The sequence below is a fragment of the Phoenix dactylifera genome, chromosome 1 (assembly GCF_051530095.1).
Source record: "Phoenix dactylifera cultivar Ajwa chromosome 1, Ajwa_hap1_PhDact_Kaust_v1.1, whole genome shotgun sequence".
NCBI lineage: Eukaryota > Viridiplantae > Streptophyta > Magnoliopsida > Arecales > Arecaceae > Phoenix > Phoenix dactylifera.
Genome location: NC_143190.1, coordinates 45,100,624 through 45,122,395, shown reverse-complemented (window position 1 = coordinate 45,122,395; position 21,772 = coordinate 45,100,624). Strand labels below are relative to the sequence as shown.

Below are 21,772 nucleotides of genomic sequence, written 5' to 3'. Positions count from 1 at the left end.
CGACTAGCTTTTTTGGATAAGATTCTGAATTATTACATAAAGCTTGCAGGCTTCACGTTTCAGCCAAGGAGTACTCCTATTTCTCATAATTTAAGGTCCCTCTATTCTTGGTAGCATGAAGTGCTATCGGTCGGCGATGCCATCTCCATGCGTATGGCATGCTGTGCCTCCACCGCCACCACCACGAGAAAGATGCCAAGATGCACCGATCATTTCCTATTTCTTGCACGCTCTCAAACCTTTTCTTTTCTCTTTCTCCTTGGACACGTACACCAATCCATCCAGAAATGATGGTCTCTGATGCCTCACGTTTGTACATGCCATCTTGCCATGGAACTGTTCCCATGAGCCAAAAGTAACTAAAGTGGGACAGTGGGATATTTCTTTCAACGAAGAAAAGATTTGGTCGGTTTGTGGGGTACGACTTGCACCCCTAAACATTATTTACCTGAAGTACTAATGCCTCTCTGAATAAGTCACTTCTCACCAATGATGTACGGATGATTTATTTACACTATTTTATTTTATTATTATTATTTTTTGATTTTGGTTCCAACACAACTATATGTCAATTCCTCTAAGTACACTGTTCAATATAGTGATCACATACAAAATTTTTAATTAAACTAGATCCACTGAGTTGGTAAACCAACCTAACTATAAAGTATAAACCAACACGAATAAATATGCATGTATTACTTTTTTTTCCCCCTCATGGTCTTGGTTAGTCCGTCTTTGTGCACATTGGTTCGTGGGTGGACTCATCCACTGAACTATGGATTTGGTTCGGTCAATAATTTTTTTTACTATAAGGGCATTAGAGGTTTTGATTATTATTTTTTTCCCGGGGCTCTTCCACTTGACTAGGATGGGATAGGATGGAGAGCGACAGAGTGAAGTTAGAAGGGGAAATGCCACTCGTCTCTCTCTCTTAAAAAAAAGCGATTTCAGAGTGCGTAGAGGAAAAAAAAAAGGAAAAAAATATAGGGGTTGGCAGTATCGATCTACCGGGCCTTTGATTGTAAAGGAGAAATTTTCTTAAGAGCAAGATCTAAAGCTAACTTTGAGATCTCCTAAAGAAAGGAAAAAAAAGAAGGAAAAAGTTTCTCCCATGGGTACAGGAAGTACCTATGGGGACACAAGATCTCCAGTCTAGGCTGCTGCTTTCTCAGTAGATCTCGTTCCACCCATACAAAGAGTCAAGCCGGGTATCACTTTTGTTTGAACGTGGCACCATCACGCACAGGTGGATGGGATGGTCAAGCAAGCAAACTCTGATGGCAACATCCGAGAGAGCATGGCAATTGGGATGCATGCATTATAAGTTTGATACTTTTTTAAAAAAAGTGTACACGAAATTTCTAAAATTTTTATCACAATTACCCCAAAAAAATGCAGAGTCTTAGCTTTTATAGTATAAGTTTTCCCACTGCAAGCGAAGCTCTGAGCTCTTGCTAATCGAATCCAGGATTCATCTCAAACCACAGTTCATTGGTGATGCCAGTGATTGCTTATTTATGGTCTGTTGAGTTGATGTGATGCTTATGAATACAAGGTTCAGCATTTCATCAGCCTTGGACAACGGAAGATGTAATAACAGAAATTGAAGTATATTTTGTGTTAGGAATATTTACCATTTTTATTACACAACATTTACCATTTTGATTAAATATATTAAAAAAAATCACGCCTCATGTCTATCTCAATCAATTCATATTAAACCCAAAAACTCAATTATTATCCCCATTATCTTCTCTCAAAAAATTATTTTTGCTATTATCTCTACTTACCTAGCTTCTCATCAATTAGGGGACATAGCATGCCAAACATCTCAAGCTGATTGTGATGCCGGACCAATTTTAAAATGAAAGCAGGAGAAGAGGAGAGGAGAAGGAGGAAGAAGAAGAGGAGAAGGAGAAGGAAGGAGAAGAGAAGAAGAGGGAAACGTGGGGAAAGAAATTCTTTAATTCTGCATTAAACCCTAATCAGCTTACAAGTTCCCTTTAAATAGGGCCTCATAAGAACAATTAAAATAAACCCCTTACATAAAATAATTCCCCACAAATAAGCCCTAAAATGAAAATAAGCCCAGAATAAAATAAACCACAAATAAATCCCTAAACACAAATAAACCCAGAAATAACAATAAGCAAATATGCAAATAAAATGGGGACCTAGCTGATGTCCCCATCAACTCCTCCCGGGTGAGAAAAACTCGACCCCGTCGAGTGTACATCGGGGCGGCCGTCGTACTGCTCCAGAAGATCCGGGTCAAGGCGCTGCAACTCAGCTCGCGAAATCCACGACACATCTGATTCGGGTCGACCTTTCCACCGAACAAGGTAACGTTGGTAGCTTCCTCTCCTGGTAGAGATAACCTGCTCATCTAATATATGTTCTATGTGTTCTCTGCGTGCATGAAACTGGGGAGGTGGAGGCTCACTAGCAGGTGCTAGAGCAGGGTGATCAACAACAGTGGATGTATCAACAAAAGGGTCAGAAGGAATGAATGTTGATTTCTTGTATGGGACTAAATCTTCAATATTAAATGTCGCACTAATCCCATAGTCTTCAGGAAGATCTACAACATACGCATTCGAACTGATTTTCTTTAGGACTTTGAATGGTCCCGCACTACGAGATTGCAACTTTTTGAACGTCCCCGAAGGAAGTCGTTCAGGTCTAATTCTTACCATGACTGAATCACCTACATTTAATTCTTTATAACGGCGGTGCAAATCAGCAAAGGATTTATATTTTAAGTTATTAGAGTGAATAAGTTTGCTGATCTCCTGATGCAATGAATGCAGGTGTGAAGCAAATGATTGTGCAGACTCAGAGACTCTATGTTGATGTGACATGGGAATCAAGTCTATGGGCTGCCTAGGTTTACATTCATTCACCACTTCGAAAGGACTCACGCCTAAGGACCTATTGACCGAACTATTATATGCAAACTCGACGGTCGGTAACACTAAATCCCAGGTCCTAGTATAGACCGACGAAAATTTTAATTTAGTGCCAATCATGTGTCCAAGAATTTTCCTAAAAGAACTCACGAATCTAACATCTCTATCAGATATAATAGGTGTTGGAAGGTCAGGAGGTCTAACGACTTCATTGAAATAAAGTGTGGCAATTCTAGAATTGTTAGAAGTCCTAGGACATAGGAGAAAAGGAGCCATATCCGAAAAATGGTCCACAACCATAAATATGGAATCGTGCTTGATATAGGTACGAGGAAGTCCCAACACGAAGTCCATATTGACATCTTGCCATGAGATCGTGGCACTAGACATAGAATCGAAGAGGTCGTTCAACCTAGGGATGGAAAAACGATACTGAACCATAATTTTATTGGGGGTGCGGAATGTGGGTTTAGCACTGGGGCTCAAACTCTCACAAATATACCCTCGAGTGAGGAGTTTGTCAACTTTACATTTCAGTTCGGTGTGGTCGTTTGGGTTGAGCCTATGATGGGGAAGAGTTGGTACGGATGCTCCAGGAATGAGGTCAATGACGTGCTGGAGGTCACACATCGGAGGAAGTGTATATGGAAGATCCTGAGAGAAAACAGAGTGAAACTCCTCCAACAGGGAAACTACTGCGGGTGGGTGCTCAGGATTCGACTCCACATTGATAACTCTAGCCACAAGGTTAAACACAGGTGATTGGCTGTCGATATCTTTCATTACCTCGTTCGAAGTAATGATGTGAAGTGATTTATCTTTCCGTAGGGTAGCACTCTTTTTTGTAGAGGCGGGCTTTCGGGGAGGCAAGGAGTTCAGTACAATTTTCCGACCCTGGAACATAAAGCTACACGAATTCGAACGTCCATGAAGTGTGACGTCCCTATTATATAACCAAGGTCTCCCTAAAATGACTTGACCTACGTCCATCGGAAGGCAGTCGCACCAGATCTCGTCTTTATAAGATAGGAATTGAATCGGTACAAGGCATCTTTCCGACACTGAGATGGATGTCTTATCTACCCAGGCTACCTTATATGGGTTGGGATGAGGGGTAGATTTCAGGCCGAGGCGGGAAACAACTCCAGACGCAATGGCGTTGATGCAACTCCCGCTATCAAATAGGATTTTGCATGTTTTATCATTGATCTTAAGAAACGTGTAAAATATGGAGGTTCTACGCCAATCTTGTTCGGTCTTGGTTTGAGCTAGAGTATACCGAACCACATGAAGCCTAGGATTTTGGTCATTCCGATCAGTGGGCTCATTTTGGGGTGCAGACTGGATAAACTCTAACCCGGTCTGTTCGTCTCCAAAGTCTTCTACAAAATCCTCGATGTTTGGTTCATAGACTTCTTCGACACATTCAGTCTCCTGGTTTCCTACTTCAAGTTCAGTCATTAGATAGGTCTTGGCATTACATTGGGACGCGATATGGCCAAACTTTTGGCACCTGAAACATTGGGTTTGGCTTCTAGAACGAGGATTGGGACCTAGTATGCCCTTTTCTTTATCATTTGAAGAGTTCTGGACAGGTATCGGGGATGTCCGAATCGGTGCTTGGCTAGGGCCGGGCTGGTTAGAAGGATTGGGAAGCTGCCTGGGTTGTGGGAGGTAGTTTTGATTAGGTCGGGCCCCTGGGGCCATGGGTCGAGGGTCGGTATGCCTCACTACAGGGGCTTGTAAGAAACTATCTACATCTTGAGCCAACTGGTATGCTTGGCCAAGGGTGGTAATCTCTCGGAGGATTAATTCTTTCTGAATCTCCTGGCGGAGTCCTGCCCGAAACCTAGAAAGAGTAACAGTCTCCTCTTCGATTACACCGCACCTCATGTGAAACTCTTCAAATCGTGCAATGTAATCGGCGACGGTTAAAGTCCCTTGAGTTAGTTTCTGCCACCTATCCATAAGGCGTTGTCGGTAAGAGAATGGCAGATACTTTTCATTCAGTTTTTCTTTCATATCCTCCCAGGTAGTGATACGAGGAAGCCTTTGGGTCTCACGCATATGTTCAACGTTATGCCAGTACCAGTGAGCTTGCCCAATAAGCTTCATTTTAGCAAATCGTACTTTTCTATCTTCAATCATATCGTACCACTCAAAATAATTATCCATGGCTGCTCTCCAATCAAGGTACACGCTCGGCTCTAATTGACCAGCAAATGTGGGGGCTTCTACTCGCACAGTACGAAGTAGTCGCTCATCAAGATCGCGCTGGTGATCAGGATGATGTTGGTTCCTAGGGGGATGGGGAAAAGCTGCCGGCGGTGTGGTCAAACCAAACTCGGGGTAAGCTGCGATTGGGGATGATGGTTCCGGAGGCCTAAGGTGTTGTATTTGAGCACGGATCTCACGTTTGAATTCGTCGTGATCAGCTCGTATTGCAGCTAATTGTTCCAGAATATCTTGTATGACTCTGGGGTCCATGGTGGATGAAGGAGTCTGGGAGTCAGTGAGGAGGTACTCTCTACCACTACGGGTGGGCATACAGGAACTACTCTAGTTGGTAATATGATATGCAATACTACTAGAGAACCCTAATTGTCCAAAGGTAATGCAGGACAACCTACTGATGCAACCCACTAATGCAACCTACTATGAATTCGGAAATCAGCAAATTTTTACAAAAATAACTTAAAATTAAATATTACTAATTTGCACTTTGGTTATTTCAGAATTAAGGCAAGAAATTAGTCACTATAAGAAATTAGGTTGCAAACACGTATTACAGTCATTCAAAGTCCGAAAGTAATCTGATCTATGGATGTTGAGAACTATCCTGTCGCTAAGGTGTGCTAATTTAATATTTAGATTTTAAATGGTGGATAGAATGGGTGTGGTAGTAGATGTTCCGGGTTGTGCAGTTTGATAATAAAATAAGTTTCAAGATAGGGTTGTCATGCAAGAGAACTAGAACATATTTAGATAAACAAGCCCAAAGGAGGAAGAACCTATTACCTGTGGTGGATACAGCCAATCAGAATCATGTACTCGTGGGCTGGGGCGACGGTCGGGGCGCGGTGAGTCGGCTCGTCGGATGGCGTGAATCTGGTCGAGTTACAGCAACTGGGGAACCTGCTGAACCTGTCAACTTTGGGGTATACTGTATGGTGTGGCTAGCGGGCCTGTAAATGAGGGATGCTTGTGAGTTGACCCTTGAATCAGTGGCGGGCCCTGCAGTCAGTTGGGCCGCAGGTGCAACAGTGGATCGGGCGCAGGAATGGGGCGCGATGGAGCTCGAGTGAAAGATAACACACCACCCGAGTGGAGGAGATGGGCAGCGGCAAACGGCAAGCGGAGATGGGCGTAGCGGCGGGGCAGTCGGACCGTGAGAAGGAGAGGACGGCGGAAGGAGGGCGGCGGGCAGCCTGTGGAGTCGGCCGGTGGTGAGGAAAATGGGGGCGGAAGGAGGCCGTCGGCGTCAGCTCGGGCCCCGGCGGGATGGTGGCGTCGGCTCGGGCCCCGGCGGGATGGTGGTGTCGGTTCGGGCACCGGCGGCTCGGGCGGTGGACGACGGAGGAGAAGAGGATGGAATGGATCTCGGCGGCGGCAGGAGGTGGCACGGGCGGAGGCGGCAAAGGCGGAGCGACTGGTGGTGGCGCTGCAGGCTGAGCTCGGCGACGGCGGCGAAGAGGTGGCACGACGGCGGCGAGGGGAAAGGCGGAGCGGCTGGTGGTGGCGCTGCAGGTGGAGCTCGGCGACGGCGGCGAAGAAGACGGTGAAACCTTAGGGTTTCCCTTTCGGCAGAACAGAGGTTAGTTTTTTTTTTTTTTTTTTTTTTTTTTTTTTGGGTTAACCCTTTCGGGTTCGGATTATCGGATTCGGGTTTTTAGAACGCAACCCGCTCCGATACCCGTTAACGACCGCACGTGCAATTCACGTGCACGTTTTTTTTTTTTTTTTTTTTTTTTTTTCTTCTCCGGAACGGGTCCGGGCTAGTGGGGCGGGCTAACGGGTCTGATACTTACCCGTTAGTCTGTTCCCAACCTCCCGACCGTTTCGGGAGGGTTTCCCGACTCTCGCTGCGGCGGCCGCGGAAAGGAGGGATGGGCGGCGGCTGCGGATCGGCCGTAGGGGACGGCGACGGAGCTCGAAGCCGCGGCTCTGTGGTCGGCGGCGACAGGTGGCGGCCGATCACGGCGGCGGGCAGCTTCTTCCCGGATCGGGTGGAGGGCGTCCGAGGCTGTCACAGGGCGGTGGTGGGCGGCGGCGACGACCGAGGGATCAAGTCAGATGGACGCGAGGGGAATCCGGCGCAGGGACTGTGGCTGTGGCTCTTTCTTCCCTCTCGGTTGCAGACTTCTCTTTTTTTTTTTTTTGGTGAGCGGACTGACAGAGGAAGGGGGGGGGGGCTGGTGAAAACCGAGAGAGAAAGGAAGAGAGGAAGATAGAGAGAGAAGGAGGGGAAACACTGGACCGTGGCTTTGGCAGCAGGGGCAAAACCAGCCTTGCTCTGATACCAAGTTGATGCCGGACCAATTTTAAAATGAAAGCAGGAGAAGAGGAGAGGAGAAGGAGGAAGAAGAAGAGGAGAAGGAGAAGGAAGGAGAAGAGAAGAAGAGGGAAACGTGGGGAAAGAAATTCTTTAATTCTGCATTAAACCCTAATCAGCTTACAAGTTCCCTTTAAATAGGGCCTCATAAGAACAATTAAAATAAACCCCTTACATAAAATAATTCCCCACAAATAAGCCCTAAAATGAAAATAAGCCCAGAATAAAATAAACCACAAATAAATCCCTAAACACAAATAAACCCAGAAATAACAATAAGCAAACATGCAAATAAAATGGGGACCTAGCTGATGTCCCCATCAGATTGGTAACTTAAAGAAAATAAAGAAGTCATCGTCATGATGTTGACCAAAGTATTATTTTGTTTCTCTTTTTTAGCTTTATTATGTTGATCATTTCATTGAGAAGTCTAGACTCCAAGAACAATACCTTATCACAACACTTTCAGCTCCCATCACATGTTTATTTCATCACCCCCTGTGTAGGTGGTTGACAGGGGCTTTATCTTTGCATGTTTTCTTTCTATCGGCATTTCACGTAGGGTCATCTGCACATAAATTTTCCCTACTATCCTAATCCAAAAAACAAAATCTACGCAGGGCGGAGTAGATAAAAGCCATGCCTCTCGATGCAAGTAATGCTTATTTTTACTTTCCATTATTTATTGTATTTTAACTAGGACGAGAGAAAATTTGGAAGAAATCAAAGAGAGGATCTCATGCAACTACACATATCCAACCTCCCGTGACTCCAACTTTATTAGTTGGCGCCCTCAAAGAATTCTAGGTTCTATTGTTGACTAGTATAGGGGCAAGTATTAACAAGAAAAACTATTAAAATGTTAGCACGTTACACAAAATTTAAGGCATCAAACTATAGCATCTGCCTCATGAAATAAGATGAAATAGATTTACACCCCATAATTGATCAGCCAAAGCTTCATATCATAGAGTTCTTGTCCCCTTTTTCCCTGGGTGCATTCACCTGTATATATCCACATAGGTGCTGAACCAAGATCAATGTTTGAAAATTCTTGAAAAATTTCAAAACAAAATGTCTGCCTATTGTCCTTGTTGAATTGTTCCTTCTCGTGCTTCTTATTTGATTTCAAGTGTGCTTATTATTAGAACTATAACCGGAGTCCAAAGCTTAACCTGAAAAAGCTAAGGAAAATGAGAATTTGAGTCAAGCCTTTCCTCCTTCCTCTTACCCATCATAAGCAAAATGTTATAATAATCAAAATCATCTGAATTATCTCACAGGGAAAATACTAACAACTCTGAGGTCGAGACCACAGGGCTATCCTTTGCTTCAGTTCACAACATCACTCCCCAATTCATACTTACATATGGAAGGTATGATTTTGTGATGATAGCAATAATGCTAGAAAGCTATGCCCCTGCCTTTCCTTATAGATACCCTTACTGCAAAGTTCCTTCCTTCCAAAGACTGCATAAAGTTCGGATCTAAGACTATCGGCTTTAGAAACCACCACGCTCCCAACTTCTACGTGTCTCACGATGCTTTATTAATTGCCTTTCATGTGCCATGCAGTTGGAGACACCATGAAGCCACGCAAACTGCAAACCTTAGCTTTCGTACCACCACCCTCCTGCCTCCTCCCTTCCTCCCAAAGGGCCAAAAAAAAAAGACACCATGCACCAAATAAGATTTGCGCGAAAAAGGATGTCTTCCACTGACTCTGTTGATGTACGAGCAAGCTCTAAAGTCATTTAATTCCGTGCTGAAAATTACCTTCTTTTCCCAAGGAAATTTGAAGCTTGATGCCCAAGGTTTCTTTAAGGATCTTTATGATCATAATTCATAAAGGAATCACTGTTACACCACATGCACCATCTTTTTAGAAATCCTTGGCGTCAGCGCTGAAAAGATTCCACCTCTCAGCTCATGCTCTAACAAGATACCATTGAGAAAAAAAATGGTAGGCTTTTAAAAAAGTATATTACACATTCCCATGCCTACTGTTGTAAGCATGCTTTAATGAACATAGCATTTCACATATGAAACATGGAAGAAGAAAGATGCAAGGCACTAGGTAAAGGGATCAATCACTTTGTAAAAAATCAGAATGATCAGGAAAAGGAATCTTGGGAGCTGACTTTACGTGCAGCCCAAGGCAGATCTTGCCCCACAACTGTCTTATCTCTGAAGCTTATCATGGCAATAAGATGTTGGAGTCATATATAAACTTTATTTTCAAACAATCATTATGTATAGTTTCCATACGAAAATGAATTGCAAATTCTGTTGATGTTTGATTTTGTTGGGTGAGTCAATGTAACGACCGTACGATACAGCACATATTTGCCTACAAACTTGAAAAGAATCCTTTATCGTTCTGTTTTATGCCACAGTTCAATTTTGTCTTCAACAATTTTTTGTAGGCTTTCTAGATTCCATTTGAAATGACATTTTTGGTACAACATATGTGCCTTAGAGATGAAACCAATTACCAAATATCTAATCACATCATCATCTCTCTTTATCTACACTCTTTTCAGGTCAATGGAATTATAGATGATCGCTCCTTGGTTGCATGAGCAACTGGCCCTTTTAACCTTCTTGACAGGGACTTTCTCGCCTAAAGTTGCCCTGGTTCGAAATTCAGACTGAATTTCTTAGAAGGTGGTCTTCAAGAGTTAAGCTGTAAAACCCTGCCGAATCGACCCACGGAGCCTCATCAAATTAGAGTTGTCCACAGCTGACCCCAACTCTGATGGAGAACATTTGGTAGATAATGATGTGTTTTGAGAATCCTATTTAAAGGAGTACTAAACTGGAATGATAAACAAAAAATCTTGTAAGGAGACCAGTTCTACTCAAAACTGTTTCAAAGCATATCCCAAGAAACTCTAAATGTAAGTGGTGAAAAGCATTTAGAGATCGCCAAAACATAAAATTCACATGTAGGGCAGAATAGGACCCTAGATCAGCATCAATGTTTTACAAAACTCGCAGAGCCATCCAAGCACCTACATTTGCTTCAAGTTTCAGAATGATAGTTGATATTGATTCAGAAATTAGTGTTGGATGTTACCAAGACATTACTTCTATTAACTTACTAAATCTTGTTTTAATATGTTATGTTTCATTCTTGGATCATATGTCCTTTTACATTTCTTTGTATTTTAATCTTTTTGGTAGTTATGCCTCTCTATTTTTATTAGTCTCTTGAATTTGTTATTTTTGGACCACCTTGACTTCTTGGTGACCACCTAGGCACCTGGCTACCGCCACGGCCACCAAACCATGCACCTGCTACCTACAATATATTAATAACATCATAGATTTATAAGACCAATGTAAGTAAAAATTTGAGAAGGTAGTTAGTGATTATTATGGTCTTTAGATTTTTCTTTCTTGTACTTGTACTCATCTTTTCTGAAAAATGGACTGCCCATTTCCAGTTCTATTTTCAGACGTTGCAGTCCATTGCTAGTTCCAGGGCCCTTAAGATTTTGTGGTAAATAACAACTTTCTGCATTTTACCATAAGTTAAACAACACTTTGCTCAGTCATCCTAATTTGCCATTTTATTGTAAACAATAAAATCACATGCAGTCACGGCATCATCATTTTTGTTCTGTATATCCATGGTTAAGCTTCTAAGCCAAATATTCAAAGATAAGAATATTTGCTTTCTAACTCAAAGGATCGTTCTATATAAGCAATAGATGGTGCAATTCAAAATTCTCAAGTCTATGCATGAACCAGCAAATGAAGCAGTATTTTAGCACTCATGTACACTTTATAAATAAAAAAAAACTCAAAAATGATAAATATTACTATGACTGAAAAGTGATTACTGTTGCATCATAATATTAGACATACAAACATCAAAATTGTACAAGAGAAGTTTTTCACAGCACACAATGCACGTATACATAACAAGCATATTTACAGACGAGAGACCGTAGAGCATATCTCACAATAGTAAAACAAAAAAAGCAAAACTGACATCCAGTCCAACCAAGCTTCTAGTATGGATCTAGAAACAAGCCAAGGTTCTTACGAGTTTGCTGAAGCAGCTTCCGGGTGGTAATGAAGCATCTCCTTCCACATCATCTCCCTAATCATGTCTTCTCCAAGATCTTCATCAATGTCAAGATCGATGGGGACTTGAGCTGGAGGATTGGTACTCGGATCATAAAGAGGAGACATGTATGGGTGTTCCAGTGCCTCAGTGACACTGATCCTTTTAGATGGATCAAAAACAAGCATCTTCTGCAGCAAGTCAATGGCCAATGGATTGGCATGGGGGTAAAGATTAGCGAGAGGAATACCAGGGGTGTACGGCAGGGTCTTGATGTATTTGCGTGCCTTTGGGTTATCAATAAAGCCAATATCGGTATCATTCATGGTGCCAAGAACGTTAATGATGAGCTTGAGCTGGTTGAGGCACTCGGTGCCTGGGAAGATGGGCTTACGACCAAGAAGCTCAGCAAAGATGCAACCCACAGACCATACATCTATGGAGGTGCCATAGTTATCACAGCAAAGGAGCAGTTCAGGGGCCCGATACCAGCGGGTGACAACATATTCAGTCATGAATTGGTTCTTCCCATTACTGGTGCGAGCCAAACCAAAATCACAAATCTTGAGCTCACAATTTGCATTCACCAGTAGGTTCCCAGGCTTCAAGTCTCTGTGGAGTATGTTTGCTGAGTTAAGATACTTCAGTCCTCGAAGCAACTAAAAATTGCAAAAGGGATTATAAGTCATTAATAAACAACAAGCATATGAATAAAGGGCAAAAGCTTCTCAAAGAGCTTCCTGAGATGATTAGCAAGCAAAAAATTAAAATTCACTTTCTAAACTTGTACTTCTGTAACCATATTAATGGCTAACAAATTTCTGAATGAAGATGGCAAGCTGATGAAGGCATAGAAGAAACAAATGCTGCTGTCATTACTGCATCAAAAAAAAAAAAAATTACAACATCAGCAAAATTCTCACACTCTAACTTGTCTAGATCAACTTAAAATTTATCGCGAAGGACAATCTAATTAGAAGAAACATTAGACTCCTGCTGTGTTCTATGCGGAAATCAGGAGGAAACTACAGAAGAGCTCTTCTTTAAATGTCAATTCTCGAGACAACTTTGAAAGAACCTTTTTAGAGGTTGGGGAATCAGAAACAGAGCTCTACCTATCATTTTGTAATGGCCAGATCGGAGAGCATGTAATTTCAAAAGAGAAGTCCACCTAGGGTAGGATATTCTAGTGGCTCAATTGCTTTGGAGTGTTTGGCTCGAGCAAAACTCAAGGTTTTGCAATGACAAAAGGGAAACAGGTGGAAGATGTTAGGAAGGCATTGTGGTCGCATGCCTCAAGAATGGATGTTGGTTTATCCAGCATGCAAACATAAAACTACTTATCTGTTGAGAGCAACCCCCGTTACGGCCTTTATCCCCCCCCCCCCCCCAACCCCCCAACCATCCCCCCTTACTCCTACTTGTCCTTTATTCACTTGGATCCAGAGGATTCACTGTACATGTACTTGGTTCATTTTCTCAATGAATTTGATTGGGTCCCCCCCCCTCTAAACCCACCACCGAAAAAAAAGCTTTAATGCTCAGTCAAATTGTGAAATACAAGCAATAAATAGTGCAAGAAAACAACAAACTGAAAGGCCACTACAGGAGAATTGAAGCAGAGACGCGTGATTTTTTTTTGGAGATTTTTTTCCGTATATATCCTCCTAAATATTAAAATTTATATGAATAGCCTTCCAAAATTAATATTTACGTATATACCCTTATAAAAGAGAGGATCGAGAGAGATCAGAAAATTTGTAAAAAGAGATAGAGATATTAAATTCCAACGAGATTCATTAACCTGTTGCCCGTTTCAGGAGTAAAAATTACAAAGATAGTGTTTTGTATCATGGGGCACCAGTTACACCATGCCAAAATTAAAAGAAAATTTTTAAACCTTTTTTATAATATTTTAAGAAATAAAATAATAGGTATCATGCTGACCTACACTGTGAGTGTCCGTACTGGTCGGGATAGAAAGTGCCAGCCAGCACGGACTGACATGGACCAGCACCAGAAACCTTGCTGAGCACATCCTTGTCAAGGCTTCCGAAATTTCCTTGATTGACTTCATAAACATCATACTGAAGTTGCTTAATGGCTCCATGCTATTTAACTACTAGGTCTTGATCTGGGCATATACCACTCTCCTATTACAACATGAATTTTAGGGGAACAAAAAATAATTCTCCTCATGGAACACCTACTGGATTACTGGAACATGAGTGCTACATTTCATCAATGTAAATAGACAATTTTTAGATTAAACAAATGATTCTTAATTCATATTCCCAAAAAAAAAGAAGAAATGAAAAGAAGGAAAAGAGAACAAGTAAACACACAGACATTCAATATACTGATAGCTTGCTCTCTTATCATGGTTGGTCGCACAAATTAAACAAATCAGGTAGCCCAACATATATGAACCTTCTTGGGACTGCATAACATATCCTTCTCTTCACAGCAGCCTTCGTGCATGGAAATTGAAGAGAAAATTCTTACGCAAGAAAATTTATCATGTAGACCACATATGTGTTTATTCAAAATTAATAATAAGGAATAATTTTGGGTTGGTTCAACACCAGAGTTTTGTGGAAAGGCAAATATGAGATGATTACAGGGAACTTGGAGATATGTAGATGTCATAAAGACTATAGCCAAGGATTTAAAAACTGAGCACAACAGCATGTTCTAGAAAGGGATAGGTAACCAGCACTTCTTCATGAGTCATTCATGGACAAGCCAGTCTTGGATCAATGCTGTACCACTGGGTACATATTTTAATGGCGTTCTTACACCTTTTTTTCTCACCTTATTTCTACTCATAGCCATGCCTGACAGTATAATATCTAAATATTGTACGTAATGTGGTATGTAATGTGCCTGCCAGTGACCAGTACAAGCCATACCTTTAGAACCTTGACTAGAACCACTTTGATATGGTTATTGTGGACTGGAACGTTATAAAGCCTTAAAGGCTAAAACAGCTAAACATATTCTACACAAAACTGACAATAACTCCCTTAGAAGAAATTAAATAGATCTAAAATGAAAACAAGCAAAGATAAAAGAAGTATCAGTAATATTAAGGAAACTAAGAGCAATCAAGCAAGAAGGAAGATGGAAGATAATAGGAAAAAGGGAAAAGAAGAATCATGTTTTTGGCCAGTGGGAACAGGTCCAACCACAATTTATTATTTTAATAACATCACTCAGCAGCCCACCAATGACACTAAATAGCCATAGTTCACCATTGATCAGTTCAAAGGCTAAAGAATACCAAAAATATATCTTGTGCCATAAGTAATGGATCTACAACTTGTTAATTGAGGCCCAGCTAATAATTGCACTTCATACCAATGTAATAATAGTAACAATTTGATGAACTGCGATCAAACTAATAATTCTTCCACAACTATTTGCACATGACCAATGATAAATCATTAAATCTTATTATGCGACATACAATATACTTATAAGTTAGCACATAACATACAATTGACTGACCCTTTATAGAATTTATCACATAAATTAAACTACATCATATTGAAAATCAGAGTTTGAATGCGTTCCAAAATCTTATCCACATTGTTGAATAGTACACCAGAACATATGTCCAGTGCAGAATCCTGAATCCATGCCAATGCAATACTATTGTGATAACATTTCACTATGGATATAAAGTCATTAAATAATAAATTGAACAATACAGATATTTAGATAGAGAATTTCCGCTTTTTTCTCATTTTGTGCTCTTATCTTCTCCTTTCCTTTTAGTTGCTCTGAACCTACAAATAGCCTCCCAAATCAGATAGTCTTCTCACCGTTAAAATTGAGTATTATCCAACAAGTAGCCTCACAAGTCAGATTGTCTTCTTACTGTGAGTAATAGGTACACCAGTTGCATGAAACGAAGCTGGTTATAAGATTTCTCATCTCGTTCCCTCGATATGGAAACAAAAGTGATAGGAAGCATCAAAAACAGTGCCTGAATGACCTAAAACTTTTAGCATATCCTTATACTATAGTATTTTTTTTATTCTTCCTATCAACCACCACTTTGCAGTTAGTCTCAGCAACTACAGAGTTTTAACCACATGGACATTTACAGATAATTTCTCTCTTCCTTGGCAAGTGCTTTCGAACGTCATGATCTTAAGAAGGAATAATTATTTGAAAATATGAATTTCTAGAAGGTCTATTTAGAGGATTCATACCTGAAAGAGAAAATATTGGCAATGGTCGTTAGAAAGTGCCTGTGATGACTTGATAATCTGATGCAGATCAGTATCCATGAGTTCATAAACTAGGTATACATCCTTGAAGCTTTTCCTATTGGCTGGCATCATGATGTCCTTCAAAGCAATGACATTTTCATCACGTAGATGCCGAAGAAGCTTCAGTTCACGCAACGTTCTAAGTGCATCCACACGATTATCAAAGGCATTGTTGATCTTCTTTATTGCAACTCTTTCATTTGTCTCTCGATTTATGGATGAGCATACAATGCCATAAGCTCCTCTTCCGATGGGCTTGATAGGCACATACTTCGTATCGATCTCAAACAAGGTTTGCCACATGGAATAGTAGTGCTTCCCGCTGTTTCCCATGCCATTTGGAGGATCAACCAATATAGCCATTTTCCCTGCAAAATGCGATGGAGCACAACCAATTGAAGATTTCACCCATTGTAGTGTTGCTGCTAAGTCTAAAAAATGGACATCATGTATAGATTCACATTGCATAACAATCTCATTAATTCTGCTAATGTTCCATCCAACCCCCGCCCCCAATTCATAATACTGCAGTCCGAGAGTCACGTCACTCCAAGTCACTGCGTGAAGGAGCCCAGTGAACTCTTTCGAATCACAGCAGTTCAAACAAACTGCTAGCAATTAGAAAAGGGAAACTGCAAGAGATTCCGATTTGTTCCTAATAATTATGCTCAAAACCCGAAAAAATAAATTGAAATGAAATGAAATCATCAGAAAACAAATAACGTGTGGAGACAGAACAATCTTCAGAATCAGGAACTGTGTGTACCTAAAATTTGGAATATAAACAATAACTTGTGTGATCTGCACTCGTGGACGCCCAACTTCTCCTACTGATGTCCTACAATTCCCCTCGTTCCAGGGAGATTCAACAGATTAGCTCACTTATTCCAGAATCTTCCAATAGTTTCAGCTAGAAAATCTCAACTCCCAAAATTTCAGAAAACTACGATACCCCTCCAAGATCTACAGCACCCAGGACTAAATACCTTGGATATCTCCAAATTCTCCCCTTCTACTCTGATTCCTTTTCAAATCCCCCTTCTAATCACCTCCTTATCTCCGAATCCCCAAATAACGGTACCAAATCAACTAAATCCACGCATCACTCGACGGGATCTTGCACAACCCTAACCTATATCTTCAATTCCGATCTAATCTCGTTCGCCCTGATCCTCCGACTCTCCTTATAAATCCCCGAGAGAGAGAGAGAGAGAGAGAGAGAGGCGTGGCGCCAAAACTAAAAATAACCGACCGACTTGTGGTTCTTCTCCTCGATCGGAAGATACGTCTCCGCTTCCCCCCTACGTCAAGCCGGCGGCACATGATACCCACCGCCGACCGTCGAGACTCTCGACGACTCCATCCCTCCGAGGCCGTTCCCTTCCTTTCCAGCGGTCGTGATCTTTTAAACACAGCCAGTCACGTGATTGTTACGCCGGATTTCTAATCCGACCGTTGGATCGATATATCTTTTTGTTTTTTTTCGGTACTCTCGGCCGCGGAGCACTGCTTGGCCAATTCCCAGATCATTGGGGGTATAAGATATGCCTCTGGATATACCACCTTGTAAAGGCCCATCCTCGCCGAGCAAATCGCAGCCTTAAGAGCGAATTATTTTTCGACACGTTTCTGGTTGGGATGTGGATTATGCGTTGGGGACTTAAAATGTGGAGGTTCTTTTCCACGTGTCAGTAGCTTAGCTTGAAGAATTTTTTTTGTCTTCGTGCAAACGGCAAAGATATGCCAGCTGATGAACTCTCCGAAATGCCGAGTAACAAAGAAATTAATCCAATCTGCAACTTTTTTCGCCTTCTGGCACACACGTGCTGCCTGGAAGAAGCCCAATTCTTTGACCAGTCTGCGGGTCTTACGGAGCAATAGATGACTCTCTTCATATCGATCCACTCTCTGTATTCAATCAATCACCGTAAAAAAGTACTATGTTGAATAATTCTTGATTGGACCAACCGAAATGGACACTGCAGCTGAAATCCACCGGTCGGATTAATCGCGCTTTCGATCAATGATAACATGGGTATCATGTGCTTGGATTGGGTTGGATGCGGTCTCCATCGCGTTTGTTTGATGTTCTTTCTTGGTCTAGATTAATGAAAGGCTCAAGGCTTGCGGCTGACCTTTCTAGGTAGCAGGGAAAGCAACAGGCTTATCATTAATTTGACTAGTTTTAGGCCCATGAATGTTAACAAATTAATCACTTAAGAGTTATATAGTGTGTAAGTATATTTGAATCATAAATTGCATATAAGGGAGCAATATATTGAAACGCTAGTATTGTAAACAAAGATGAATCATTCTCACTATCCCCTGATTTCTTGTATTAGTGCAAACTTGCACTTAGTCTTTTAAATATCAAAACTACTTGACCGGATGGAAGCTACACAAGCAATAGATAGGATGACTTCACGACTTTGAAGAAATCAACGAGGTCGTTAGCCACCTCATTTGACTGTCATTACTAAGAGCATTCTTGTCTTGATGCCTTCACTTGGTTCCTAACGTTGATATACATAATTTTTAAATAGGAAAACACTTGATACCTTTTCCATAATGATAAAGACTGCCAACAACAAATATGAAGCTTGGAAGTAGCAAGAAACATAATATATTGAGCTTGTGTAGCTAAGAAGCTTGGAAGTAGTAAGAAACATAATATATCGAGCTTGCAGAGCCAAGTTGATACGAACATGAAAATGTTCGGCTAGGGATCCCTGAAAGATCATACAACTTCATAAAATCATAAACGAATTCAGCCTAACCACTTGAAAGATTAAAGAACTTATATTCAGTATTTCCGCATCAAAATTAAACAAACTCTATATGAAATCATCACCATGTTACAAAAAGAGTATCGAGATTAATAATCTAAAATGATGATAATTCAGATCAATGAAAATTAATTAGATTGATTGAGGAAAAAAACATAAGTATAATTCTATGAAAGTGAAACTCTTTTCAGACTAGAAAAGGCTTGTTTTATCTTTTCTTTCCCAACCCACCCTCAAAAGGCCGACTCCAACCAGAAAGAACCTACAATCCAAGCAAGTACTTGGTAGCTTTGAGTGACAAATATTTAAACACTCATATAATGCCACTAATTAATCTATTTCACATATAATAAAACTAAATCATTATCGGAAGTACTGACCATGGCAATTTTGGCAAGTAGTGAATTGCCGAGGATTGTTATTAGATCCAAGAAAATGGTGCGGTCTAACTCTAAGACTCTTAGGAGGATAAATCGTGGGGAATAATAATAGCTCGGGCTAATAGTCACGAGGAGATGGACCTTAGTCATAGCACAAGCATTGAATTTGTAAATAGAAATAGTGGTGATTCAACTTTGTGCTTGTGGATGATAGTGAAATCAAGAGTAATTGATAGTATAATAACGAAAGAGAATAAGGGACAAGTCTTCAATATATTTGAGACTTTAGCCTACTTAAAAGGCTTTTTTATTGGTGGGTAATTCTTAATAATGATTCATTCTAAGCATCAATAGTGGAAGGATTTACATGTAAGGGTGGCAATATATAGCTCGACCCACCAATAGAACTCATAAGTGACCAAATATAAATAAGGTTGAGTTTGGTATTCGGACCGTAAACATGCCAACTCAAATTGACCTATTAATAAGATGGATTGAGTTTAAGTGTACTCCCAAGTTGTCTAACTTATTATGGCCTATTTGATTATAGGCATGGATTGACCAGATCACAACTTGGCCTATTTAAAACTTATTTAACATGATCAATCTTTTTGAATTATGATTAATATAGTTAAGATCCATTTATCTTATTATCATTGAGTTAACCCAATCTGACTTATTTATCATGGACTATCGAGGCTATAACTAGACTGGATAGGGTTTGATTCTGCAGATCTAACCTATTCAATAAATAGGCTGTATTTGAGCTGCTAGTTTTCTTTTCTTTTTTTCCTTGGTAGAAAGCTGCTAGGTTTTCTTTAATAAATGGAACAACTTTGAGAGATTGCCCTGGATTCAATTACTGGATGATGCATCACAATGATCTGGACCAGACCCCAATATTTATGGAATGGGTGGGCTTTCCTCCAATTGTCTGCCAAGGAGGAAAATGCTTAAGTTTGGAGAACAGTAGACTTCGGAAAAAAAAAAAAAATTATGAATATCCTTCTAAATATCGAATTTTGCATTAATACTTTTTTCAAATTAATATTTATAATATATACCATTGTAAATCACTTATTTTGTTATTCTATTTTTTTATCCTTATTTTTGTATATGTATCCACACCATCCAACTCTGTTAAAAAATTAATGATTTTAAATTAAAATAACTAAGATATTCTTAATGAGTAGATGCGCTAAAAGAAATATTTATAAAAAAGTAATTTTAAAATTTTAATTTATTTTTAACTAAAATAAATATGATTTTTATTAATAGAAGAACCATTATATTAGGGGTTGTTGTGGTTCAGATCTGGCCCAAGGGTGACCATGCCGATGAAATCGAGGGAACCGTCGATACTGAAAAGGGGAAGACAGGAGCCGCCTCCTGCGCGGCAGCTGTGGACCTGCACAAAGCCTCACCGGTATTCCCGGTGATGGCCCTCCGACGATCAAGTTAGAGTGGGCATATTTGGTCCAGCCAAAAAAATGTCCCTTAAGAATTACCTGACCAAGCTATTTATAGCCTCGGTGGAGTGGCCCGGAAGATAGAGGTACTGTCATCCCCATCATGAGAGGGTATGGCTCTGAGCCGGATGGCGTGCAGCCCAAGTAGGTAGGTGACGTGCGGTACAGCCCGTTTTTAAGAACAATAGGGCGTTGACAGTCACAGCAGGGCATGGCCGGAGTAGTCAAGGTGCCATTTGATTGCTATTGGCCGGTTATGGAGACATGACGCGGCAGTGTGATGGAGTACGGCCGCGTAGGTAGGCGTAAGCTCACACATGGGTGCGGTCGCTGACGAGGTCAAGCTCGTTAAGTAGTTACGTCAGACGTTTAGTGAGGCCGGCTTGGTGTAGATCGGGAATAGCTCAGTTTTTCGGGTTCCGAGGTATACTCAAGAGAGCGCTCCGAGCTCGAGGGTCGGAGCGTATGTTGTGTATTGCTGGGGTCGGCATCTCGAACTTGGTTGGGACGGGTCGGCGTTTGCTTGGAGGTACCCCGAACTTGGTCGGGGGAGTCGGCAAATGTCCGGAGTTGGTGGAGTTCCAAAGACGAGCTGGCTCTGGCCGAAGTGAAGATTTAGTCATTCATCGTTGGTATTTATTGGGCGGCCTTTTAGTTGTGGGCTAAACGATCCGTTCTTTCCTCTATCATTTGCCCCCCACTTTTGAAGTCGAGCTGCCTTGCTGCTCGAACGATGGAAGTAGTCGGACTCCCGATCATCCAGTACTTTAATTTCATAAACAAGAAGAGACGCGCACTAGACTGTGTAGGCTTCGGCACACTTCTTGGTTGAGAGCTCGGCAACAGATTCGGGGTGTCCGAGCTGCTAGATTTTTCGGAAATAGAATTCACTGTAGGAGTTTTTCGGGGTTTCACATAGGTGTCTCTTTCCGGAAAGTGGTTGAATTGGGACGAGGAGGGTTTCAATTATTAATTCCCCGTCCCGCGAAGCATTCCTTTTAGCGGAGCATGAAGAGTCGGCCATTAATGCTCCCTTCTCCGATGCATCTCATCCGGTAAAAGGCGGAAGGTCAATGATCAATATTTCGAGCTCCGGAGCGCCTTTCATAATGATCCGCATTTAGTGAGGCATTTCGGAGAGATTTGTTGAGGCCGTCTTAGGGCTCGCCACATGGTGGATTGCAGACCGTACGATAATTTAGGTCGCCCGATCGGGACCGCTGCGGTGGCCTATATAAGGCCTGAAGAAGGGGTCGTAGGATCGTTACTTGACCTTCCTCCTGCTCTGGTCTAGCCGCCGTCGCCGGAATGCTGGAATTCT

The 21,772-nt window shown here is 41.3% G+C and overlaps 1 protein-coding gene across 3 annotated transcripts; it reads right to left on the bottom strand.

Annotated features, from left to right (window-relative positions):
• Positions 1–11,291: 11,291 nt before the first annotated feature.
• Positions 11,292–17,350, bottom strand: LOC103708138 (mitogen-activated protein kinase 4). 3 transcript variants are annotated; one of them, XM_008792916.6, is made up of 3 exons: positions 16,583–17,350; positions 15,757–16,184; positions 11,292–12,195 (listed from the first exon to the last, which is right to left on the bottom strand). In XM_008792916.6, exons 2-3 carry the CDS (start codon positions 16,177–16,179, stop codon positions 11,512–11,514), a joined length of 1,107 nt encoding a protein of 368 aa, XP_008791138.2. In that variant the 5' UTR covers positions 16,180–16,184; positions 16,583–17,350; the 3' UTR covers positions 11,292–11,511. The 3 variants fall into 3 exon arrangements, with proteins under 3 accessions (XP_008791138.2, XP_008791137.2, XP_088559157.2); XM_008792915.6 differs by having other exon boundaries at positions 17,069–17,323; XM_088703031.2 differs by having other exon boundaries at positions 17,073–17,308.
• Positions 17,351–21,772: the final 4,422 nt, after the last annotated feature.

Coding starts and splice junctions, on each gene's coding strand:
- LOC103708138 (XM_088703031.2), bottom strand. CDS start 17,139: ATGTGCCGCCGGCTTGACGTAGGGGGGAAGCGGAGACGTATCTTCCGA. Junction 16,185..17,072: donor ATCGAGGAGAAGAACCACAA/GTCGGTCGGTTA, acceptor CGCATTTTGCAG/GGAAAATGGCTATATTGGTT. Junction 12,196..15,756: donor GCCAATATTTTCTCTTTCAG/GTATGAATCCTC, acceptor TGCAATTTTTAG/TTGCTTCGAGGACTGAAGTA.